Source organism: Syngnathus floridae, chromosome 7 (genome assembly GCF_059516105.1).
Source record: "Syngnathus floridae isolate MCC-2025c chromosome 7, RoL_Sflo_1.0, whole genome shotgun sequence".
Classification (NCBI taxonomy): domain Eukaryota; kingdom Metazoa; phylum Chordata; class Actinopteri; order Syngnathiformes; family Syngnathidae; genus Syngnathus; species Syngnathus floridae.
Window position 1 is genome coordinate 4,331,302 of NC_142419.1, and position 22,857 is coordinate 4,354,158.

General features: G+C 41.0%; 1 protein-coding gene and 1 long non-coding RNA gene across 5 annotated transcripts in view; one reads left to right on the forward strand and one right to left on the reverse strand.

Annotated features, from left to right (window-relative positions):
• Window positions 1–22,857, forward strand: part of LOC148394824 (Na(+)/H(+) exchange regulatory cofactor NHE-RF4-like) — a 49,526-nt gene that overhangs the window by 17,312 nt on the left and 9,357 nt on the right. For all 4 annotated transcript variants that reach the window (XR_015859664.1, XR_015859663.1, XR_015859662.1 and 1 more), the window contains exons 4-11: window positions 2,382–2,443; window positions 2,533–2,744; window positions 10,716–10,787; window positions 10,987–11,119; window positions 14,354–14,490; window positions 14,556–14,763; window positions 16,990–17,186; window positions 17,282–17,368. Coding sequence is in view for 1 of the 4 variants with exons in the window: in XM_088381970.1 (XP_088238096.1) it covers window positions 2,382–2,443; window positions 2,533–2,744; window positions 10,716–10,787; window positions 10,987–11,119; window positions 14,354–14,490; window positions 14,556–14,763; window positions 16,990–17,186; window positions 17,282–17,368 (1,108 nt within the window). In the remaining 3 variants the exon portion in view is untranslated. The remainder of the gene's footprint in view (window positions 1–2,381; window positions 2,444–2,532; window positions 2,745–10,715; window positions 10,788–10,986; window positions 11,120–14,353; window positions 14,491–14,555; window positions 14,764–16,989; window positions 17,187–17,281; window positions 17,369–22,857) is intronic.
• Window positions 3,068–9,358, reverse strand: LOC148394825 (uncharacterized). The gene is made up of 2 exons (XR_015859670.1): window positions 8,921–9,358; window positions 3,068–4,538 (listed from the first exon to the last, which is right to left on the reverse strand). It is a non-coding gene; the product is annotated as an uncharacterized LOC148394825 (long non-coding RNA).

Here is a 22,857-nt window from a genome sequence, read left to right on the forward strand (position 1 = left end):
CCACGCACAATGAGATGCATGAGAAACGGCCTTGGTTACCATCACATTTGAAGCGATGAATACGAAGTTAAATTTTATGACTCGGTGTATAAGTCGAGGTCAATTTTTTTCGGTCGATTTTGGATCGAAAAAGGTCGACTAATACACCGGCAAATACGGTAGTCATTCAGTTTCTCTTATCGTCCATTTTATTACACAATGACTGCATCACGCAGAGCTGATGTTTCGGTTGCTTGATAGCTTGTGTTAAATCATCTGCCTGCTCCTTCTCTATTTCCACCTCTGCTGTGCACTTCCTGTTGCTTCCCTTTCATTCAGAAACATTGTGTCATGCTGTAACTGACATCCATCCATCAGCACTCCAGTACATACCGCCTCCTCTTTCGGATTTCTTCCACGAGCAATATCAACTGCAAACATCATGGTGAATGTCTGACCACATCTGTCAGTCTGAGTGGTACTAATAAAAATACAAAATATAAAAAAATAAACAATATTATATATTATTGTTTCTGTAGTTTAGAGCTGCACTGACAGATGTGTCTAATTATTTGGCTAAGCAAAATAGCAAAATAAAGCCAGAACATCTATGGCTCTCATTATATATTTAGGATTTCTTCCACGAGCAATATCATCTGCAAACATCATGGTGAATGTCTGACCACATTTGTCAGTCTGAGTGGTACTAGTAAAAATACAAAATATAAAAAAAATTATATATATTATTGTTTCTGTAGTTTAGAGCTACACTGACAGATGTGTCTAATTATTTGGCTAAGCAAAATAAAGCCAGAACATCTATGGCTCTTATTATATAGTTCGGATTTCTTCCACGAGCAATATCAACTGCAAACATCATGGTGAATGTCTGACCACATTTGTCAATCTGAGTGGTACTAATAAAAATAGGAAATATTAAAAAAAATAAACAATATTATATATTGTTTCTGTAGTTTAGAGCTGCACTGACAGATGTGTCTAATTATTTGGCTAAGCAAAATAAAGCCAGAACATCTATGGCTCTCATTATATGATAATAAAGTGTCCGCTACGTGTGACTTAAAAATACCACGATCCATTATAAACACTCTCTGTCAGCATTGATCTCCAAAAACAAGCTACACAAAAAGCTGATGTCAGCGTGCGCTGCGTTCTTTGCATACACATACAGTGTAACTGTGATGACATTTTTATCAAGTTAAACTTTAAACTAACTGTAAGATTGCTCTTATCTGAGCAGAGAACTCAGTGTCTTTAACAATTAAAGTTTTCCAAATCTGAAGCGACACAAATCTCTTAAAGGACTCGTATTATACATGTATTTTGAAATAATAGGGCCCAATTTTTTTATATAACGTCTGTCTGTCACATTCTTTTGTCAAAATATTGCAACACTCTACAGCAGTGGTTCTTAACCTGGGTTCAATCGAATCCTAGGGGTTCGGTGAGTCGGCTTCAGGGGTTCGGCAGAGCTGGTATGCTATCTACCCCCCCCCCCCCCCCCCGCGAATGGCCGAACACACCTGAATGTCGTGTAAATTCGCGATAACGCATATCTGAACAGCAGAAGTCACACTGATTTGCTGGTATGTCATTACCCCTAACCCTAACACCCCCCCTCTCAAAAAGGGGTTCGGTGAATGCGCATATGAAACTCTTGGGGTTCGGTACTAACGCCAACCAACCAACCCCCCCCCCCCCCTCCCCCAAAAGAGGGGTTCGGTGAATGCGCATATGAAACTGATGGGGTTCGGTATCTCCCTATTGCTTGTATTGCTGAAAATTAGTCGATTTTAAGAGAACAGCCATGTCTCACAAATATACCCCATGCTGTATATACTGATTAATGATACAACGGTGAGTCCAGCAAGCGCCTGCCTATCAATCCATTTAGTTGGGCCTTGGGGGCAACAAGTTAAATTAGGGAAAACCCAGACTCCCCTCTCCCCAGCAAATTAATCCCGGGGCAGCCTAAGGCATTCCAAGGCTAACCGTCAGCTATAGTTTCTCTGGTGTATAGGAGTCCTTGGGACTCCATGGTTTTCTAACAAAGTACCATGGTCTCAAATTTCTAAATGTTGATTCTCATCTCAACCGCTTCAAGTCTGCTGTTAACCCTTTATGTGAGAGAGCTAGAAAGAGAGACCAAGAGAGAGAGAGGAGAGAGCAAGAGAGAGAGAGGAGAGAGAGCAAGCGAGAGAGAGAAGAGAGAGAGAAGAGTGAGAGAGACAGAAGAGCGAGAGAGAATGAGCAATATATGCTATATTGCTAGGCTACTGATTCTGTATGAGCAGATGGGATTTGTAAACACTGTAACGATATGTTGCATTTATCTCTATGTAAAGCAGTCCTGACTTTTTTTTTCACTTTTGTGTTGACAGTTTTACGTTCAATCCGAAGGAGGGGATCGATAATCCGGCTCTGGTCATCACTGATGATTTGGGTATGGTTTCTATGAAAAGGTCATGTTATGTTATGGTGCATCACTCTGCACCCTGCCATGCTGAACTTTTTTGATAAACCTGTGTCCAGAATTAGACCAAAATCTTCAGCCCAAACTCCACCAGTTGAGGCGTGTAGAGGGGCAGAATTTTGGCTTCTACTTGCAGAGGGCCGCAGATAACCAAGGCTTGCAGATCACAGATGTAGACCCATGGAGCCCAGCTGAGCACAGTGGACTTAAAGAGGGAGACCGAGTGTTGGAGGTTAATGATGAATATGTGGTCAACATGGACTTCTCCAAGGTTAGAGTTTCTTTTTTCCTGAGAGAAAACTGTTACATTAGCATTCCATTTACAATTGTGTTCCTTTAAAAGTCTAGTCAAAACAAAAGCCACAACTCTCATATTATTAAACAATACACCCTTGTCTTCAAGGGAATCGATGAAGAGTTTGCTAAATTAAAGAATGTTGCTGTTCCCGAGTGATATACTTTAGTCTTGCTATATATTAGGGTATGTACTTTTACGTATTTAACACAAAAATGTGACACAAAACTAAAACACTCACTGTTAGAGTTGCGCTCACTCCAACTTATTTTGCAAGAACCACACGGGAGACAAACAAGTCCTTTTAGGCACCTGCAGGTGGAGAGTTCACCCGTTGAAGGAATGAAGTCTGACTCTCCCTCCTGCAAGAGCATATTTATTAAGTAAAACAGAGTGGGGGTAAGAGTGGACTGGATAGAGAAAGCCCTTGTCCTCTACTCAAAACATATCAGGGGGTGTTTTACGACCTTGTGTAGGATGGGACAAGCTAGGTTATTTATTGCCGGTTGCATTCCAACATAATCATACGATAAGGATAATCTGAAAAACCCTGACTTCTCCCTCCTGCTTTATCATATGATTATGCCACCCCAAACAAAGAAAAACACAGAGACAGTACATCATTGTATCCATCACTTGCGAAGCATTTTTGATGGTCAAATCAACAAGTTTCTGTAAAACATGCTCAACAGAACAGCATCTACGCAATCCACGTTTCATTATCATTATCACATTTGTCACGTCTAAGAAGTTGTATATGTGCTCGTGTTTTCGTCAGCTGATGATGTTCTAGTCTGTAGGTGTGGTCTGTCACACACACTGGCGCACACACTCGTGTCCAGTTGGCAGGCAGCATCGGACAACTCTTGTGACCACAAAACCACGATCCGTTCTGAACAGGCACGTGCACTCATACGATGCAGGTGAAGCAGTGCTTCTGAACCTCTGGATGAAGTAGGTCCCGTCCGATGGTGCAGCCATGTTGGTAGTAGAGCCCTTACACCTTGAAAATGGCTCTGTCATCCTTGGATGTAACATGTGTAATTCACTCCAGCTGGTCTCTCTGTGTAGGCCACTTGTGGTATTGTTCATCCTCTAACAGTCACATTGAGATTTGCCCAGAAGAGTTCATCATAGGCACCGTCTGCAAGTCCAGGGCGGGATGGGTCGGCATCACTGATTGTGACAGCTCGGTGTTGATATCCAACTCTTCCCATGGATGCCATACATTACGCTTTAGTGACGTTCATTGCTCTGGCCTCCAAGTGAACTTGTGTGGAGGAAGAGGGGAGTTTCGAACACGCATAACGTCTCTCCTGTGTGTGAGCTCTCACAGTGACCTTCACATACCGGTACCAAGTGTTGGTTTCGTATGGCTTCAAAGTTCTCATCGTGTGACCATCGTTTTCCATGGTCAACATTGTCATTTGGTCTGTTCAGATGAGTCCATAGACCATAGCACGCTCTAACCACAACGCAGCAGAGGATCCATCTGGCATATGGATCCCCATTGCTACTAGGATAGCAGAGACACCGGGACATCCCCTCGCCTAGCGGAGTGGGGATCGTTGTCCGCTTCGCCATCATTGAGACGCCCCACCACTCTCTGCAACTTGCAGTGGCTGAGGTGAATCCAACTGGGCCGTACAGCGATCGTCACTGCGGTAGTCAGCAAGACTTGGAATGGTCCCTCCCGTCGTGGCTGGGCCAGTTCCTTCTTTTGATGACCTTGATGTAGACCCAGTCTCCTGGATTGATGGGGTTGTCGACCTGTGAGGAGGAAAGATCAGGCGGCAGTAAATTTGTCTTTGACACGGTTTGAGCGTTCTGATCATATAATCTGCCAAGGACTGCTCTTCATCTGTTGTTTGCAACTCTCGTAGTCAATTGTAGTGCCCATTTAACTGGCAAATAGGAGTGTTTGCGGGAAGAGTTTGAACACTTCCTAATGATTCCCTCTAACCAAAGACTACTTATGACAGGGGCTTTCCCATTTATTGCCTCCTGGTTTAAAAGAGATTGTCATACCCATGCCTTCTTTCTCCTCACACGCTCGCACCCACACAGGGTGTGCACACACACATCTGCACGCACACATACACAAAACGGCATACAAAGTTCAGACGAATGACAACAGACTGTCACAACTTTACAGAGAGTACGCACGAACACAGAACACACAGACAAAGGGATTCTAATCCATCTCTCATGTAGCTTCTTTTGATAGAATCTCCTATTGGTAACTGTATAGCAGACGTTTTAGCATATAATCCCATACTCTGCTCTCTCGCTTCTACTTTTTCATGTCGGTGCGGTCGTAGGTGGCCCCTATTGCAGTCATTGTCTTGTTAACTGTCGCCTTGTGCAACTCCTATGCATGATTGTGTGAATGTCAAAAATTGAACGCACCTAACTTTCTGACCATCCAACCTCCACTGTGGTACAAAAAACCTTACTATTGTATTGTGTAGGTACATTGAGCAACCTAGCTTCCTCCTGACTGCCAAATGTCCTGTTCTAAAATTTATATAACTCGACCTCTACGTCTTAAGCTTGATGAGCCAAAATATCAGTTCTTGCTCTTGTTTCCTACCGTTTTAGCCTATTTGTTTTATCCAAATCCGTTCAATCTCTGATTATAATGCTTTTCTCTGTAGCCCTACGTATTTTTCAATTTTTTTTTTTTTTATCAAATCTCCTCAGTTCTGTCAAACTCAGTGCACAATGAACCTCCCTTCCACTTTGAACCAAGCTCCACCAAATTCGGTAACGCCGTAGCAAGGAGTGCGATTTGGTCGTACTCCAAGTCCATATCTATTGCCGCACTTCACCCTCTCAAGTTTGTGTTCTTTTGTTGTTGCTTCAGAGCAAACGCATCCATCCCCCTTGAATGAGTCCATTGTTCAAATGAGTTCATTTTCATCATTGTGAGTTCCTCCGCTTTTCACTGTCTTTTCCGTCCCCGAGGATGTTGTATTTCCTCCGGAGTGTACTTGTCCCCCTCCAAGCATAACAGCAGTCTTTTCTTGTCCTTCGCCAAAGGTCAAAGGTGCTTCAGAGCCAGGCACCATTTTGTAGTTGTTCACGGCTGCAGGCGAAGTATCGGATTGAGTTTCAGGGACCCTGACACTGAGAATGACAGGCTGGGACATCAAACTAGTAAGACTATCTCCAAATGTAGCTGCTGTCATCAATTTGCTGGTAACGTTTGTTTACCAAACTTCAAATTCTCCTAATAACAGTGGTCTCGTTTTTATATTGTAAATCCTGCAACTCATCCTATTTTTGAGCTACATTTTATAGTTAGTTCTATAGTTCCAATTTAATGGGACAGTATGTTGTCTTCAGTATCATTATTGAAAATTAACTAATCAAGGTCTCCGTTCCACATCTAGCCCTGATCTGTATGTCTTGACCTCTCACATGTTATTGTCATGCTTGCTCAAAAATGTGACTTAGAGTATGGTGCTGTGAATTCTCAATCTCCCCAATCAAATTGGATCCCACTTCGTAGTTCTTATCGTTCTCATGTTCCTGTTAGCCTGCAATTGTCCAACTCAAAAATGTTGTTTTCTTCTAACTGTCTTTCTCTTGTGTTGCCAACCTATCCACACCAGAAAACCATTTAAAGGGTCTTAAAGAAAGGACCAACAAATTACTCCCAATACGTATCTCCTGATTATTTACGAGAAAGCACTCCTTTCCTCATTTGGGTGGGCACACACGGGGCTGCTGGACGATCTATGACCCCACAGTCAGCCTCCCCAACTCTACACGGTGCATATCTTGTCAGTTGTTAATGGAAACCAGATGTGTCTCGTGCCAATTAGTCTACGTTCATGGACCAAAGCCCAAACAATTCCTCACGAACCTGACCCAAAACATGACCCGGTCGCACTTACGCTTACTAGTGAGATATACATTGCATGATACCAGAACAAAACATTTACCACAGTATAACACCAAATGTATTCGAAAATTCATTGTCATAAAGTGTTGCATTATTACTATCTTCCACTATCTGTCCTACTCACTCACTCCTTCTGAGGCTTGGCAACGCCCATGCCTCACACCTTGACAAACTTTCTGGGAGAATGTGTTCTTTACTACATACAATTCCATCATCAATTAATTTGACTTTCTTTCCAAAACGCTTCTCAATTTCTCAGTTCACACATCTTCTACATGTGTTACTGGTTCTCCATTTTTTTCTCTAGTTAATTATCAATCCAAAAGCTACGTTTTCTTTTTAGCATTCAACCTGCTCAAAATCACTCTTTCATCAAAGTCGCTCTACTAATTTTCCATAGTAGTCGCCAACGACTTCAACCATTCAACCTTTCATTCAGGCAATCATTCATCAATGCTCATCATATGCATCTCACACAGTCTCGAAAAAGGAGTCTTCCTATCACATTGGTCCCAATTCAGCCAAGCTCACCACACAACATTCATATATCATTTTCAACTCAAGGTTCCTGGTAGAACAATCCACCAATTCAAAAAAAAACTTAACTAAAACAAACAACTGGCAAATTAATCTGAATTTTTTCTTTGTTTTTGAATTTGAAGAACTCAATCTCTCAGATTTAGCTTGCATTTATAATTTTGTATAATCTTATAACACAACCAATCAATAATTCCTATTAAATTCACAATTTAGCGTCTTCCAATTCCCGAAAGGATGTTCTGTTGTTTTGTTTACTTCGAATTTCTCATGAGGGCTTGACACTAACATGCACTAGTGTGGATTAGTTTCTGCTCGCAAACAGATTTCTCTCTTTTTCTTTCATTTTTATCTGTCAAAATTGTTTCTGTTCTGCGGTGTAAATTGAATAGACAACAGTCTAGCAAATTTCTTTATACAGAAAGTTTAGCCAATCTTCATCATTTTAACACATACGCACACACATGCACAGCTCTCGCGTGCGAAAGGTAGGTCTTAGCACCAATGATTCGTCACAGGCTGGTCATTTCCTGCGGTCGATCATGAGCTGGTCCCTCTCACGCACACGAGGACAGCACATTCTAATTTTATTTATTTATCTTCTAGAAGCAAGTTGTATTTCTTTACCACTTGATTTGCATATTTTAACTTTAGTGTACACGCACAATTTGATGTCTAGTCATTTGTCATTGGGCATACAAACAGCATTGTCATACTTCTTGGATGGACAGGACTTCTAATAATGTGACCCTGACATTTTTTGCTGTTATATGGGGAAAGGCGCAGGTCTGTTAAGCTTGGATACAAGTTTTGTGTACGAGCGGAAGGCCCCTCTTGCTCCTCCACTTGAGCTGTGCCTTCAGCTTCGGCTGGAGCCGTGGCCGCGACAGTGCGCCTACGCACTGTGGCCTCATTGTCTTCTGGCCTGACAAACATGGTCGCAGACTCATCACTTTTCATCTTTCTATATTTGTCTTTTGGATTTGTTCTCTTCTCTCTTGTGAACCTTTCAACCACATTCTAGCACAATTCAATTCTCTCTCTTTTCTTTTCTTTTTCAGTCCCTTTGTTTTCCTATCCACACTCTCCTCCAAAACATCAACCACTATCTTCCATACTTCAACTTTCAACTTCCCTTCTACTCCATACTTTATCTTCCACTTCGGCATATATTGCATGCAATTAAGAAATCTACTCGCCATTTACTTCTCATCTCCGTCAAGAGGTAGAGATTTAGCGTTTTTATTTTCCATCTTAATTTTAGTAGTTTTAGGTTTTACAATTTCTTTTCCTCAAAAATATTATTATTATTATTAATTTATTTCTGTGAGGATCCTCAATGCAGGTTTAAATTGACCTTTCAACAAATTACTAGCCTGTATTATTGCCGTGGATCAATGCTAGAACTGCTTTTTAGTCAATTTATCCTACCAGTCACACACTCAATCACACAAGCGCCAGCGCTTTTTTAGGCCTATCATAGCTCGGACAAACCGAAGCCGTATCTCATAGCTCGGACAAACCAAAGCCGTATCTCATAGCTCGGACAAACCAAAGCCGTATCTCATAGCTCGGACAAACCAAAGCCGTATCTCATAGCTCGGACAAACCAAAGCCGTATCTCATAGCTCGGACAAACCAAAGCCGTATCTCATAGCTCAGACAAACCAAAGCCGTATCTCATAGCTTCAGGCCTTTAACTTACTTGTCCCCTGGTTCGTTGCACTGCCGGGTCCCGTCAATCCACCTCTGTCAGACGAAGGCAGACTTAAGATGCTGGCTCGGCAAAGAATTCTCTTCCCAGGACTTTCTTCTCCAGGTCCTCCTAATGGACGCTGGCATGTCGACAATGCAGCACGTCCTTCTTCGTCAGCCAGATAGCGGGTATGAGGGATCCCGGGTTTCGGCACCAAAATGTTAGAGTTGCGCTCACTCCAACTTATTTTGCAAGAACCACACGGGAGACAAACAAGTCCTTTTAGGCACCTGCAGGTGGAGAGTTCACCCGTTGAAGGAATGAAGTCTGACTCTCCCTCCTGCAAGAGCATATTTACTAAGAAAAACAGAGTGGGGGTAAGAGTGGACTGGATAGAGAAAGCCCTTGTCCTCTAGTCAAAACATCAGGGGGTGTTTCACGACCTTGTGTAGGATGGGACAAGCTAGGTTATTTATTACCGGTTGCATTCCAACATAATCATACGATGAGGATAATCTGAAAAACCCTGACACTCACATGCTTCAAAATTATTCATTAAGGATGAATTTCTGTATCCTGTACTCACTGTACTGTACTGTACTAATCCGTCATATCATTACTATCAATGTGTTGTCATTACCTTTCTCTCTCATGTATGGAGGATCAAACATGCCAAAATCAAATAAACAAGTGCATCATGAAGTAAAAAATGTCATTCATTAATTTTCCTGTATTAAATACGGAATTAAATAAATCAAATAAATAAATGCACCATTACATAATTAGATGTCTGATTAACTAAATGTTATATGAATATGTATATGTATATATATATATATATATATATATATATATATATATGCGCGTGTGTGTGTGTGTGTGTGTGTGTGTGTGTGTGTGTAATTTGCATGTAGTCTTGTGTTGCAGTGTTTGTATATATATATATATATATATATATATATATATATATATATATATATGCGCGTGTGTGTGTGTGTATATATATATATATATATATATATATATATATATATATATATGTATGTATATATATATATACACATATATATATGTATATATATATATGTGTGTGTGTATGTATATATATATAATTATTAAAATTTGCATGTAGTCTTGTGTTGTAGTGTTTTATGATTTTTTTCTTTAGCATTAACAAAAACAACTCAACACAATGTTTCATCTGAAAATGTGTGTGTGTCTATGCATACGTGTGTTTCTGTCATAATCATTAAAATTTAAACAAAGGGACAAGCAGTATAGAAAATCCACGGATGGATGGTTTAAATATTTCACTTTGAGCAAGGAGAACTAATATAACACAAGTCTCTTTCACTTTTTGAAAAAAATTATTGAAATCAATGGATGTATTCAAAATATGTGGCATGCACCTGTAGAGACCCCCAAAGTGACATCACAGGGTCTACTCTGCAGTATACTAATGGTTCTTATCGAAACAGAAGAAAATGTTATTTCTTCTGCTTTGTCAAAGATACCATGAAGTTCATGTTTGCATTCTTTGGCTTAACATCCAAGCTTTCTTCTCCCCAAAGTCTTACCAAAAAACAATTAACTACCCTTGATACTAATTTGAACCCGATCCTCAGTCACAAAATTCTGAATAAGGTTGAAAGACATTTTGGAGCCAAAAACATGCTGCATGATCCAGTGTATTTTGACAGACCAGCAAACTGCAACCATAACAAATTTCAAATGAATTCCATACTACTAATTTGTATGTATAACATCTGCCCGCCAAAGTGTCACACTGCAAATTATCTGACAGGTGGCAAGGAAGATCCAGTCATGCGGCCAACATTTGTTTCTTCTGGTGCTGAAAAGAGCTGACTATGAGCAGGTATCAGAAATACACATTTTACAGTTGTTATAACATGGGTTAGGGACACTTTTATAAACAACAAAACCAAAAGTGTATGATTTCACGTCTTGTGACTATTGGGTGTTAGGTAGAGTAGGTGCTAGATGTGTTTCCTGACAGTTCCCTTGTTTGCTATGCATACTTTCTCGACACGTTCAATTGTCTGTGTTCAATGTAGGCAGTTTGTTCAGGTGTGGACCTACAGATGCTGGCTACAGCCTACAAGGGAGGCCCTTGTTGTCGGCCCAGACTGTGTCACATCAACCGGCACCAGCACTGTGGCCTGGGGATGACCCTGAGCTCAGTGGAAGGTACCAGCACAAAATATATCAATTATCATACCTAACAGTGACCACGAATCACTTACTGCACTTTAGTGGTCTATAATGCTGATGGAACTGTTCTGTCAAAGTTCATAGTTGCAAACACTATCGTGTTGGCCCGAATATAAAACGATGTTTTTTGCATTGAAATAAGACTGAAAAAGTGGGGGTCGTCTTACATTCAGGGTCTAGACATTATACCTATTCATTTGTGCGCAGCGGTAAGTTAAAGGTTGCTGGTATCGACTGAGTATGTTGCTGTGATCGTGTGCGTCTTTGACACAAAGTGAGTATATACATCTCATTGTTACTACTGTCCACTGTTGTGCCGTTTATCCGATTGCGGTTTGCTTTGTGTGCGTACCGTTTGATTGACAGCTCCGGCGCGCTACTTTAAGTTTGCCTCGCATCGTACACGCATGACTACAGCCATTACACAGTGGCACAGTGACTAACAGTCGCCAGCAAATGTATTTTGTCTTCTCGATGACTTATGTTTGGTGTGTTGCCGAAGTATTTCATTTATGGTTATTTAGTATAGCGGAACCGTTACGCGCAGTTAGTTATGTAATGTGTGCAACACTACTAGTGTTGTGTGACGTCAGAAGTTGACCGTTGACTTACGTGCTGTATTTCTGTCTCTTGCAGAACCACACACGCACGCGCGCACGCACGCACCACCCCCCCACACACACACCCCACACACCCTTCATACAATAATCACACACACAAGAATCACATTCACACACCAAAAGACTCACTACACTACACACCTGCTCTCACATCCTTACGACCAAACGTTTGCCTATACCCTTTTGCCAGTTTGCTTGTATGCCCCTATGAGCCTCAGTTCCTGTTACTTTTTTGCCAATAATTCAGTAAAGCAATCAAAACTGAACCACGTCTTCCCTCCTGTGTTCTGACCGACACCCAGGGGCGAAAAGAGAATAACCATCCGAGCCAACCCCCTATACAGTCCTCAGGCTCCCCAACAATAGCGGTAGCAGTTTGCATTATTTTATTGCAATGTTTTTCCTCATTCAGATTTCTTTCAAGACTACAGTTACAGTTAAACTTCACTTTGATGGTTAAATTAGTTATTGCAATTTTGTTGTTTAATCACAGTAGATTGGTTTATTTACATTTCAAAAACCAGAAGCTATTCATTTACATATGTGATTGTACTTTAGTTTACATATTTAAATGTTCAGATATTAAGATGTGATAGACAGTTTTTGTATGATTTGAATGAGGCAAAATAACATGCTTTTTCTCTCGAATATATTGTTTTAATGATTTATTTCAGATGTAATCATTTTCTGTATAAAAATTTAATTTGGGATTCAAAAAGTCTTTTTTCAAACTTGAGTCTTGAAAAGGAGGGGGTCGTCTTATAAGCAGGGTCGTTTTGTACTTGGGCCAATACGGTATATAAATACTATAAGCATACATAAAAACCACAAACCATTAAATCTGTGTGCGCTTGCGTGCGTGTGACCCGTCAGTGCGGTATTGCGTAGAAGTGCTTGTAGTTAGTGCATGTTGCATGTTACATGGTGCTCCTGCTTGCTACTCTCTGCCTTTAGCTACTGACACCTGCTTGCCCTCCTAGTTGGGGTGAAAAGAGGAGCCGAGTGTGTAAGCCTCCTCCTGTCGGAACACAGCCTCTCCACCACCAAGACCCCTGCAGTGCCCCCATGAAGCCACACAGCACCCCATCCAATGCACTCATGCGCTGTCGGAGACCATTTATTGTGGGAACCTTCAATGCATGCACAGCGATAGAAGAGGCAAGGTAAATAGAACTTGCACACTGTGCTGAGGAACAGGGTGTGGAGATCCTGAGGGTCCAAGAACACAGGAGAGTGCATACTGATGACCGGCGTGATACTCTATCGCAGTCGAGAGATGCACGTTCATCACTGCATCTACGTGGAAGAACGATTCCCAGCAAATCAGTAACAGTCATAGTCGTGTACTAACCCACCAACGTGGCGCCATCTGACATGGTACAAAAGTTCTTTGAGGACCTTGTAAGAGCGGTCTGTGATATCCCAGCCACAAGCTCCTGGCAATCCTCGGGGACTTCTATGCAAGGCTAGGATCTGAGGACGCACCCTTCCCCTACCATGACTCTACCAACCGCTGCAGCACCTACCTCACTGCCTTCCTCACAGAACACAAGCTACTGGCGGCAAATACCATCTTCCGGAAGAGAACAAGAAAGAGGTGGCCCTTCCGAGACCGACCCTCAGGAAGGCTACGGCAGCTAGATTACATACTAGTGAGGAAGAAGTGGAGGAACTCCATCATGAACGCTGAGCACTTTTAGTTCTGAGGGGTCAGACCACCGCATGGTCTCAATGAGAGTTCACCTGAGCCTCAGGGTCCCCAAACAAGGTCCCAACATCCGATATAGTAACTGGAAAGCTTTCACAAATGACCCTGGCCTTCAAAGGAAGAGGACCAAGGAGGGACAGGTGGAGGGACACAGCCCAGAGGAGAGGGTGACAACCTGGACCAGCTACTGGGAGAAACAGCAGAAGCAGCTAAGGAAGAAAAAAATACCATCAGTTCTCCAAAACCTGTACATCAACGATGGTCCCTTCACACTCGGAGAGTTGGTCAGGGCAAAATCTATAGTAAGAGTGGGAAAAAGCACTGGTCCGAATGACATACCACCAGAAGTCCTGAGGAACTGTGATCTCGACGACGACTTTCTGGAGTTCTGCAACCTTGCTCTGCTGCACAATCGGCTGCCTGATATATCGTCTCTACCAAATATGTAACCAACAAAATCCTGTACGAGGGAATACCTAGGGTGAGCGACAAGATTGCTGTGAGGAGAATGAGACTAGCAGGACATTGCCGAAGGCATCGAGAGCTGCCAGCCAGCTAACTGGTGCTATGGGAACCTATACATGGACATCGGTCAAGAGGACGTCCCACACTAGCATATGCGGACATACTCAAGAGCAGTGGTTCTTAACCTGGGTTCAATCGAAACCTAGGGGTTCGGTGAGTCGGCTTCAGGGGTTCGGCAGAGCTGGTATGCTATTCTCCCCCCCGTGGATGGCCGAACACACCTGAAATTTGTGTAAATTCGCGATAACGCATATCTGAACTGGTCTTTCAGAGGCAACAGCAGAAGTCACACTGATTGGCTGGTTCGGTACAAACGTACGTACTTTGAAATAATGTGGAGGTTTAATGTGTCTGCAGTTCTAAAACGACACTGCATACTGAGCATCGGAACTGGTGGTCCAGCAGAGAAAGCTGGAGTCAGAAGTGGGGACAGACTGGTCTGGATAAATGGTGTCAGGACATCCAATCTCACACACAACTTCATCAACAAATCAGTAAGAAATTATTTTCTCTTAGTATTTACTGTATGATAAGTCCTTCAGTGTGTTTTGTTTCTCAGTTGAAGAAGAGTGCAGACTCTGTGACTGTGTTGGTTATTGATGGTGAAAGCGAGTCTTGCTACATCAGGAGGAAAATGCCCATCTTACCTGTGCTGGCAGTCGACTATAATCTTCCATACTCAGCAAAGACAATGCATCTGGTTAAAGGACCTGATGGATATGGTTTCCTGCTGAGGCAAGAGAAGCTTCTCGATATACAACGAACAGGTAAGACATTCATCACGGGAATAACAGGAGTCATTTGAAAAAATGGAATAAAAATAGCCCCATCTCGGTATGTCCTTGGACAAAGAACAATTTGATCTTTACTCCTATCCAGCCTACCTCACCTTGTGTGAAAATGTATTAGCCCAACTTATTAAATCATGAATTTACTGTGGTTAATCCTATCTATCGATTAATTTTCTATGACCACACCCATGTCTGATTACTTATTCAATCAGGAACTCCCTTAAATACAACCTGTTTTAAAAAAATTCATCTGTCATAAGATTGCAAAAAGCTTCAACTAATTGACAAGATGCAAAAAAAACTTGCAAGAACAGATGAAAAAGTGGCTGGCATCAATTAGTCTGGAAATGGTTACAGTCATTGCCAAGCTTTAGGACATCAACAAATCAAGGTGAGGGCCATTATCCATACACTGAGAAAACATAGAACAGTAGGGAACTTTGCGAGGAGTTGCCAGCCTACAGAAATGAACCCAAGAGCAGAATGATGGCTCATTTTTTTTAGCAAAACACATCTGAATAACATTGTGTGGAGAAGTAGTGTGATAGTCCGGGGCTGCTTTACTTCGACAGGCTTTGGATGACTTGCAGTGATTAATGAAACCATGAATTACCAGATAATCCTGTTTGCCACTCAGTTTGCGACCTCACGCTAAAGCGCATTTGGTATCTGCATAATGACAGAAAAAAAAAAAAAAACATCAGCAAGTGAATTTCTTTAAAATATATTTAGATACAGTGGCGCCTCGGTTTGCGAACGTCCCAGTTCTCGAACAAATCGGTATTTGAACAAAAAATTCGAGAATTTTTTGTTTCGAATGTCGGACGAAATTTCGGTTGTCGAACCTCGCGAGATGAGCCGAGAGGACCCGCATGCCAACTGACTCCATTCGTTATTACATTTTCGTTACTCTGAGGATTGCATCAACTCTAATCATGCCTCCAACGGAAGCAAGTGGGAGCAGTAAAGCTGATCATGGCGAAAAGAGGAAAGTAGTGTGCAAAACGGTTAAATTTGAAAAAGAATTAACCGCAAAATATGAGTCTGGTGTGCGTGTCAGAGTTTGCGCTGGAGTTTTGCATGGCAAAATCGACAATAAGCTCGATCCACACAAACGTTGATACAGTACGTATACTTTATCTCATTAGAATTTCTGCATTTTTTTTAAATTAAGAGAGAAAATGTTTTTGCTGTTTTTGCTGCACATGGACTTTGATACAGTATGTATACTGTACGTTATCTTTCCTTAGAATTTCTGCTTTTTTATGTTATTGTTTGTTGAAATTAAGAAAACGTTTTTGCTGTTTACTTTCACATGATCTTTGAAATATTGTCTTTCATTGGTAAAAATAAAAAAATGTTTTGATGTGCTTTTCTTCCCCTCACAGTTTAAAAAGATATCTTTTACTATTAGAGTGAAACACACAAGCGAGTTGCCACAGATACGGCAATACATTCCCCAGCCTAGCCTACTCTATTAATTCAGTTTATTATTTATATTATTTATTTATACATTGGCTACTCACTTATTTATGCAGTTTAAGGTGTAAAATAATGAAAAAATGCTTTTAAAAAAGCGTTTTGTTTGGCTTGGAACGGATTAATTTTTTTTCTCCATTATTTGTAATGGGAAAACATGATTCGGAATTCGAACTATTCACTTCTCGAACAGCCTTCTGGAACGGATTGTGGTCGAAAACCGAGGCTCCACTGTATCTCCAAAGATATAGAAAGATTTATTGCCAGTAATAGAAAATTCTTGATTTCAGCTGTTATCACCCAACAAGTTTAAGGGACAATCACTTGTTCACTTAGGGCCATGAGGGTTTGATTTGTTTTCTCCCTTAATAATAAATAATTTAAAATAGCATTTTCTAAATAGCATCAGTTTGTTTACTTGTATTGTTTTTGACTCCTATTTAAGTTTTTTTGATCATAGGAAATATTCATGTGTGACAAGTTTTATTTTACATCTCTCTAAATACATCATATATATTCAGGGTCAATATATATATTTACCCATGGTCTCATGTTATTGAAGCCCATTTGGTGGTGGGGTTTGTAAATAGCTGTGCAACAGTTGTGGATTTTCATTGCTATCTGAAATAATAGCTGTTCAGTCAAAACAATGTTGACTCCAATCTTTCACAAAGAAACCATTTTTTTTATGTTCTAAAAAAATGAATTGTCTATATGGCTCAGTTCATGTTCTTAGGGAGGTGGACAAGGGGAGTCCAGCAGAAGAGGCAGGAATGATAGCTGGAGATCTGCTGCTGGCGGTCAACGGAGAACCAGTAGAGTGCATGGAACATGAGGATATTGTCCAAAGGGTTCGGAAAAGTGGTACGAGAGTCAGCTTTACCGCGATATCGATACCAGGGAGACGCCTCTTCAAAGAGGTAGGTTCCATTACATTGTACTTTGCAAAAAATGTTTAAATAATAATCATACATGTATTAGAAATGGCCTCTTTGCTGTTTTGTTTTCTCTCCAGCTTGGTATTTCCCCCTTGTTTTTTCATGATGAATTCATAAACCAGGATGACTGTGTCCTAGGTCAGATCGGAATTCAAACAGCACAGGTATTGCATCATCTCTACTTTCAACCGTCTGCACGTCTTAACAGTTCAAACCCACGGACTTAGAGGGGAAAAATAAACTTGAATTAACTTATGATTGAGGGAAATTTTATCGTTCAGCAAAACTCAATTGACTTGCACACTTGCACATAATTCCACATTTTATTCGAACATGAATCCCTCTTTGAAAATTCTACACAATACCTCAAAATGACTTTTGCTTTTTGGAATCTTTGATTGTCTCAAATATACACAGGCTTTGCAATGAAGCTTAGATAAACCCTGTATCCATAACTGAGATGTTTCTTCATTTTAAGAGCCCATCTGTGCTAAATTTGTTCATTCAACGTGGTTTGCAGTGGTACTCAACTGTATATACACTGTAAAGCAGGGGTGTCAAACGTACGGCCCGCGGGCCGGAACCGGCCCGCCGGTGGGTTCAGTCTGGCCCGCAGGTTAAATCTGCATTATTAAAGAAAAATAAACTTAGTTTTCATTAAAATTTGCAGTTCCTATATTGTCCGCAGGGGGCGCTGTTTTAGTCAGTTCTATCGCTGTACCCGCTATTTCTGTTGACACTGGCACCCTCTTCAGTGAAGTGTCTTTGTCAAAAAAGAGAAAAGTGGACACAGAGTGTCGGATTTTTCAAGAAAAATGGACCTCTTCCTATATGTTCACGGGAAACATGGGAAACCCGTGTGCATGCAGCAAGTTTCGGTGCTTAAGGAATACAATATTCGGCGCCACTATGAAACTGAGCATGGAGAAAAATACAACAGCTTGCACGGAGAACTGAGAAAACAAAAGGTAAATGAAATGCTGGTGGGTCTGAGGAAACGGCAATCTGTTTTCATCCGGAGCCGAGAGGTCAGTGATGCTACGGTGAAGACCAGCTACGTAATTGCTAGCCAAATAGCACCAACGTCAAAGCCGTACTGTGACGGGGAGTTCGTCAAAAACTGTATGCTGAAGGCTGCCGAAATCGTGTGTCCTGAGAAGCGACAAGCGTTTGCCAATATTAGCTTGACGAGAAATACCGTGGCAGACAGGATTTCAGAACTATCGGCAGACTTGGACAGCCAACTGAAACGCAAAGGGGAGTCATTTCTGGCATTTTCCATTGCAATTGATGAGAGTACTGATATTACGGACGTTGCTCAACTGGCCATATTCATTCGTGGAGTTGACGAGACTTTGACTGACAACATTGTACAATGATCATTTTTTGTGCATAATGCACTTGAATAAATGTTAAAGTGAGTAAAAGTGTTGAAATTGCACATACTTTTCTTAAAAACTCTTAGGTTGTTCATAATATATTTAGTAAAAGGGACAATTCATTTCATATAAAAATTTTTATAATTTATGTCTTCTTCTTTGCACTAATACAAACAAAAAAAGTGGACTTATTGTTAGTTCTATGTAATTTTGGAATGAGTTTACTGGTCTGGCCCCCTTGAGATCCAATTAAGTTGTATGCGGCCCCCAGACCAAAATGAGTTTGACACCCCTGCTGTAAAGGTTCAACCATTGACAGCATGTCAGAGCACAAATTAAGCATGAAGTCAAAGAAAATGTCTGTGAACCTCGATAAGAGAATTCTCTCAATGCACAAAATGGGCTATGAAAGGTTTATATCGTAATTTTTGGACTATAAGTCGCTCCGGAGTTTAAGTCGCACCAGCCATAAAAAGCCCCAAAAAGTGAAAAAAACATATATAAGTTGCTCCGGAGTAGAAGTCGCATTTTGGGGGGCAATTTATTCGACAAAATCCCACACCAAGAACAGTCATGAACGAGCAACAACAGGCTAAACGATAGGTATGCTAACGTGACAAACACAAACAAAGAGCTGAGAACGGGCGTGACGTAACAAATAGAGTTATTTAAGACAACTATTACATAAATAACATGTCTATAAAACCATCGGTGTCACTCCAATTCATTAAATCCATCGATCGTTCTTTGTCAACAATGGGTGCGCGCAGCTGACGGCGCTTGCAATTTAAAATATTCCACAGGCCCTTATAACTATATATAAATTATATTTCAAATAACTATTATATAAGCAATATTATCAAACCATCTGTGCACTTTAAATCATGAAATCCATCGATCAAATTCCTCGTCCTTTGTCAACAACGCCGCGCGTGCGTCCTGACGTCAGCCTCGTCGTTATTCCACAGATCTACTATATAACTATATTGTAGCGTTAACAAAGTACAAGGAAAGATGTGGGTTTGGTAAACGGCTCTTTATTTAACAAAACAAACTTCCAAGCGTGTGGCGGCGTGGACTTCCAGCCACCGATGTGGAAGAGAGCTCCATACAATAGGACCGGGCGTGCGTAAAAGCCATGTCTGAGCCCCATGCACCGTCCGCGGACAGCCACCCGGCCGAGCGCCGGCCCCTGACTTCGATCCATGGAGGTAAACGAGAGCTCAGTAGAGTAGGAAGGGGCGTCCGTAAAAGCCATAATAGTTTTTCAAACCTTCTATGTCACTCCAAATCCTTAATTCCTTCAATCTCTGTGTCCTCCGTGTCACTTAGAAACAAAGCCGCTAATGATGCGTAAGTACTGTCGTCACTTGAAATTCAAATTACAGTAATGCTTTGGTACATCACGGTTCACCAAACATTCTTTCTGCTGCTCGATTACTGTTTTCGGCTGCATATTTTACAACTTGAAGTTTGTTACCTGCAAAATATGAGTTTGTTTTTGGTGCCATTTTTCTTAAGCCCTTCTGTTGGGTCTAAATACGATTAGACATTAAATCACTCGCTGGAATGAAGAGGAGAAGACAACCAGAACAGGTTTACTCGCGAGGAGAACGATAGAGAAAGCAATCTCAGTTACAACCTCCATCAGTTCTGAGTCCTTACTCCACGTGCCCCTCTTTTTAATGTTATGGTTGCCCTGGTTACAGAGGCGTTGCTACACTAAAGGGAGGGGGAATTGTGTCTGCAGCAACGCTGATTAGCAAAAGAATGTAGTGTGGTGTGAATTAGCACTTCGTTGTTGGCTCTTGAACCCCCGCAGAGGCCGTCCCCAGCCGTCTTCCCTCAGTTTGCTGACTCCTTCTCGACTGTGGTCAAATACCCTGAAGCACGTTGATTGCCGCTTTGCTGTGGAACAAATGCAACTAGACCTTTGCTAACTTTGTCTACTTGGTAATTAACACATAAGAATAATAATAAGTAACTTGTCCTAAACACTTCAACACACATTAAGCAAACGTGAGGTAACCGGTATGCAGTTCCTTAAACAAACATTGAGTAAATATGGGATAACTTTTATGCAACTACTTCTAACTGTATGTAACCCTTAACAAAGAAAAACAGGTCTGATAAACTACAATCTATGAACCAAACCTACATCTAAATGAAAAGGAATGAAGTTCCTGTGAATCAAACAAAGAACATGTCACCTATGCAAATAAGCCCTGCTCATTGTTAGTGAAGGCCTCTTACGGGAACCAAAACACACAGACAACATAAGGACAGGAAGGATACAAATGGCTGACAGGGATCAAAAGACATCCCTATCACTAAAAAGGAAGAACCTAGATAAAAGGAAAGATAAACTCGTAAAGGCGAGGCCTCCAGGTCTGGCAGGCCAAAGCTTCACTTAAAATTATTCCAACACCTTCCCATTTAGAGCGCCTTCATGCAGTTTCGTCTGAAAATATTTTTTTTTTCAGATGTAGTTTTTTGTTTTGTTTATTTGGTTGTTTCATCAGTCAAAGTCTGCTTTATTGTCAATTTCTTCATATGCCAAGACACACAAAGAGATCGAAATTACGTTTCCACTATCCCACGGTGACAAGACCGTGCATACAATATGCATACAAGTAAACAACACAAAAAAACAAGAAGGCACAAACAATGAATAAATAAGTGATGAATAAATAATAAATAAACAAATAACATAATAAATATAAGAGGAGCAAAAATGGAGCAAGTGTGCATACAGCAGACAATGGACTTGGATATGGCGCTTTAAAGTGTTAATTGCTTTATTTGATTTTTTCTCTTTTTTATGTTTTGAATATGTTCAAGATAAAGATATAAAAGCATGTGAAGTGATCAACTATACTAAAAATAACATGTGAAGTGGTCAACTATACTTGTAAGTGATGTGTTAATGATCAAGTAAAAATTTGTGGGAAAAAAACATATATAAGTCCCTCCTGAGTATAAGTCGACCCCCCACCCAAACTATGAAAAAAACCCGCTACTTATAGTCCGAAAATTACGGTACTTCTTTTAAATTTCCAATGACCACAGTGCCTTTGTCCATCATATTGGAAGAATGGAACTACAAAACTCTTCCTCGAGCTGTTTGCCAGTTCAAACTGAGCAATCGAGGTTAAAGGGCCTTTGTCAGGGAGGTGACCAACAACTTTGTCACTGAAAGTTTGTCGTTTTAGATTCTTTGGTACATGACCCCTCCGATCAGCCCCTCTCATGGAGTAGTCACTCTGTTTCTTCAGCCAACTAAAATAAAACTTCGTTCAATTTTAATTCATTTGGTGATGTTTTTGGGTCACAGTCAGCATTTTTCTGAGCGTATTTATGATGCCAAAGAGTTCAATTTCTCCCAGACTTCTGAATCATTCATGTTCATTTGCAAACAGGTAGACATGTACACTTGTTTGACACGTTGCAGGTGCCGCAGATTATGTTATGACAATGTTTGACTTGTTTACCTGGTAACTGTGGTCCCAACAATTTCTGAGCCGATCCTTTTTCTTTTTCATTAATGCGCCTGTCACTTGAAGACATCTTGCAAAGAGCAAGGTGATTGGTTGTTTTGTTCTTCGAATTGCAATCACACGGATTTCTCACCAAGCTTCTTACTGAGGGGCCATGTAGCCCAATTCAGTGAAGTGTTGATCTGCAATCAATCTTGATGTTCTTGAGAGCAATTTGTTTTGCCAATAGCGGGAGAAAGTATGGAGTAGTAAGATACCGTTCTGTGGACAGTTTTATGTATGTTGCAGAGGGGTGGCATGGCTCAGTGATAGAATGTTCGCTTCTCAACTCTAAGGTTGTGGGATTGAACCTGAACCCTGGTGACCATGTCAAAGTGTCCAAGACAAGACAAGAAGATAAAGATAAGACACTGAACCAAACCAATTTACTCCCAATGTGGATTTGGCAGCGTCTTGCATAGCAGCAGCCTCCCCATTGGTGTATGAATGTGTGGGTGAATGTGAGGCATTGTAAATCGTTTTGGGCACCATGTGGTGTAGATAAAGTGCTATACAAGTGCATTCCATTTACCGTTTTACTTAAATGTGTATGTTCTTAAAATGTGTCAATCTGATGTAAGTGACCGGCTCTCCATTTAAAGCGTAAAATTCTGTACTTTAGCCCCTCTGCAGTAACGCAGTCTGTAGGGGAGACGAGAATTGGTTTAAGACGGTACGGAAAGAATATTCGTTCCGAGTCTAACCGCTGTTCAGGTAACTAATCTATTGTTAGATTAA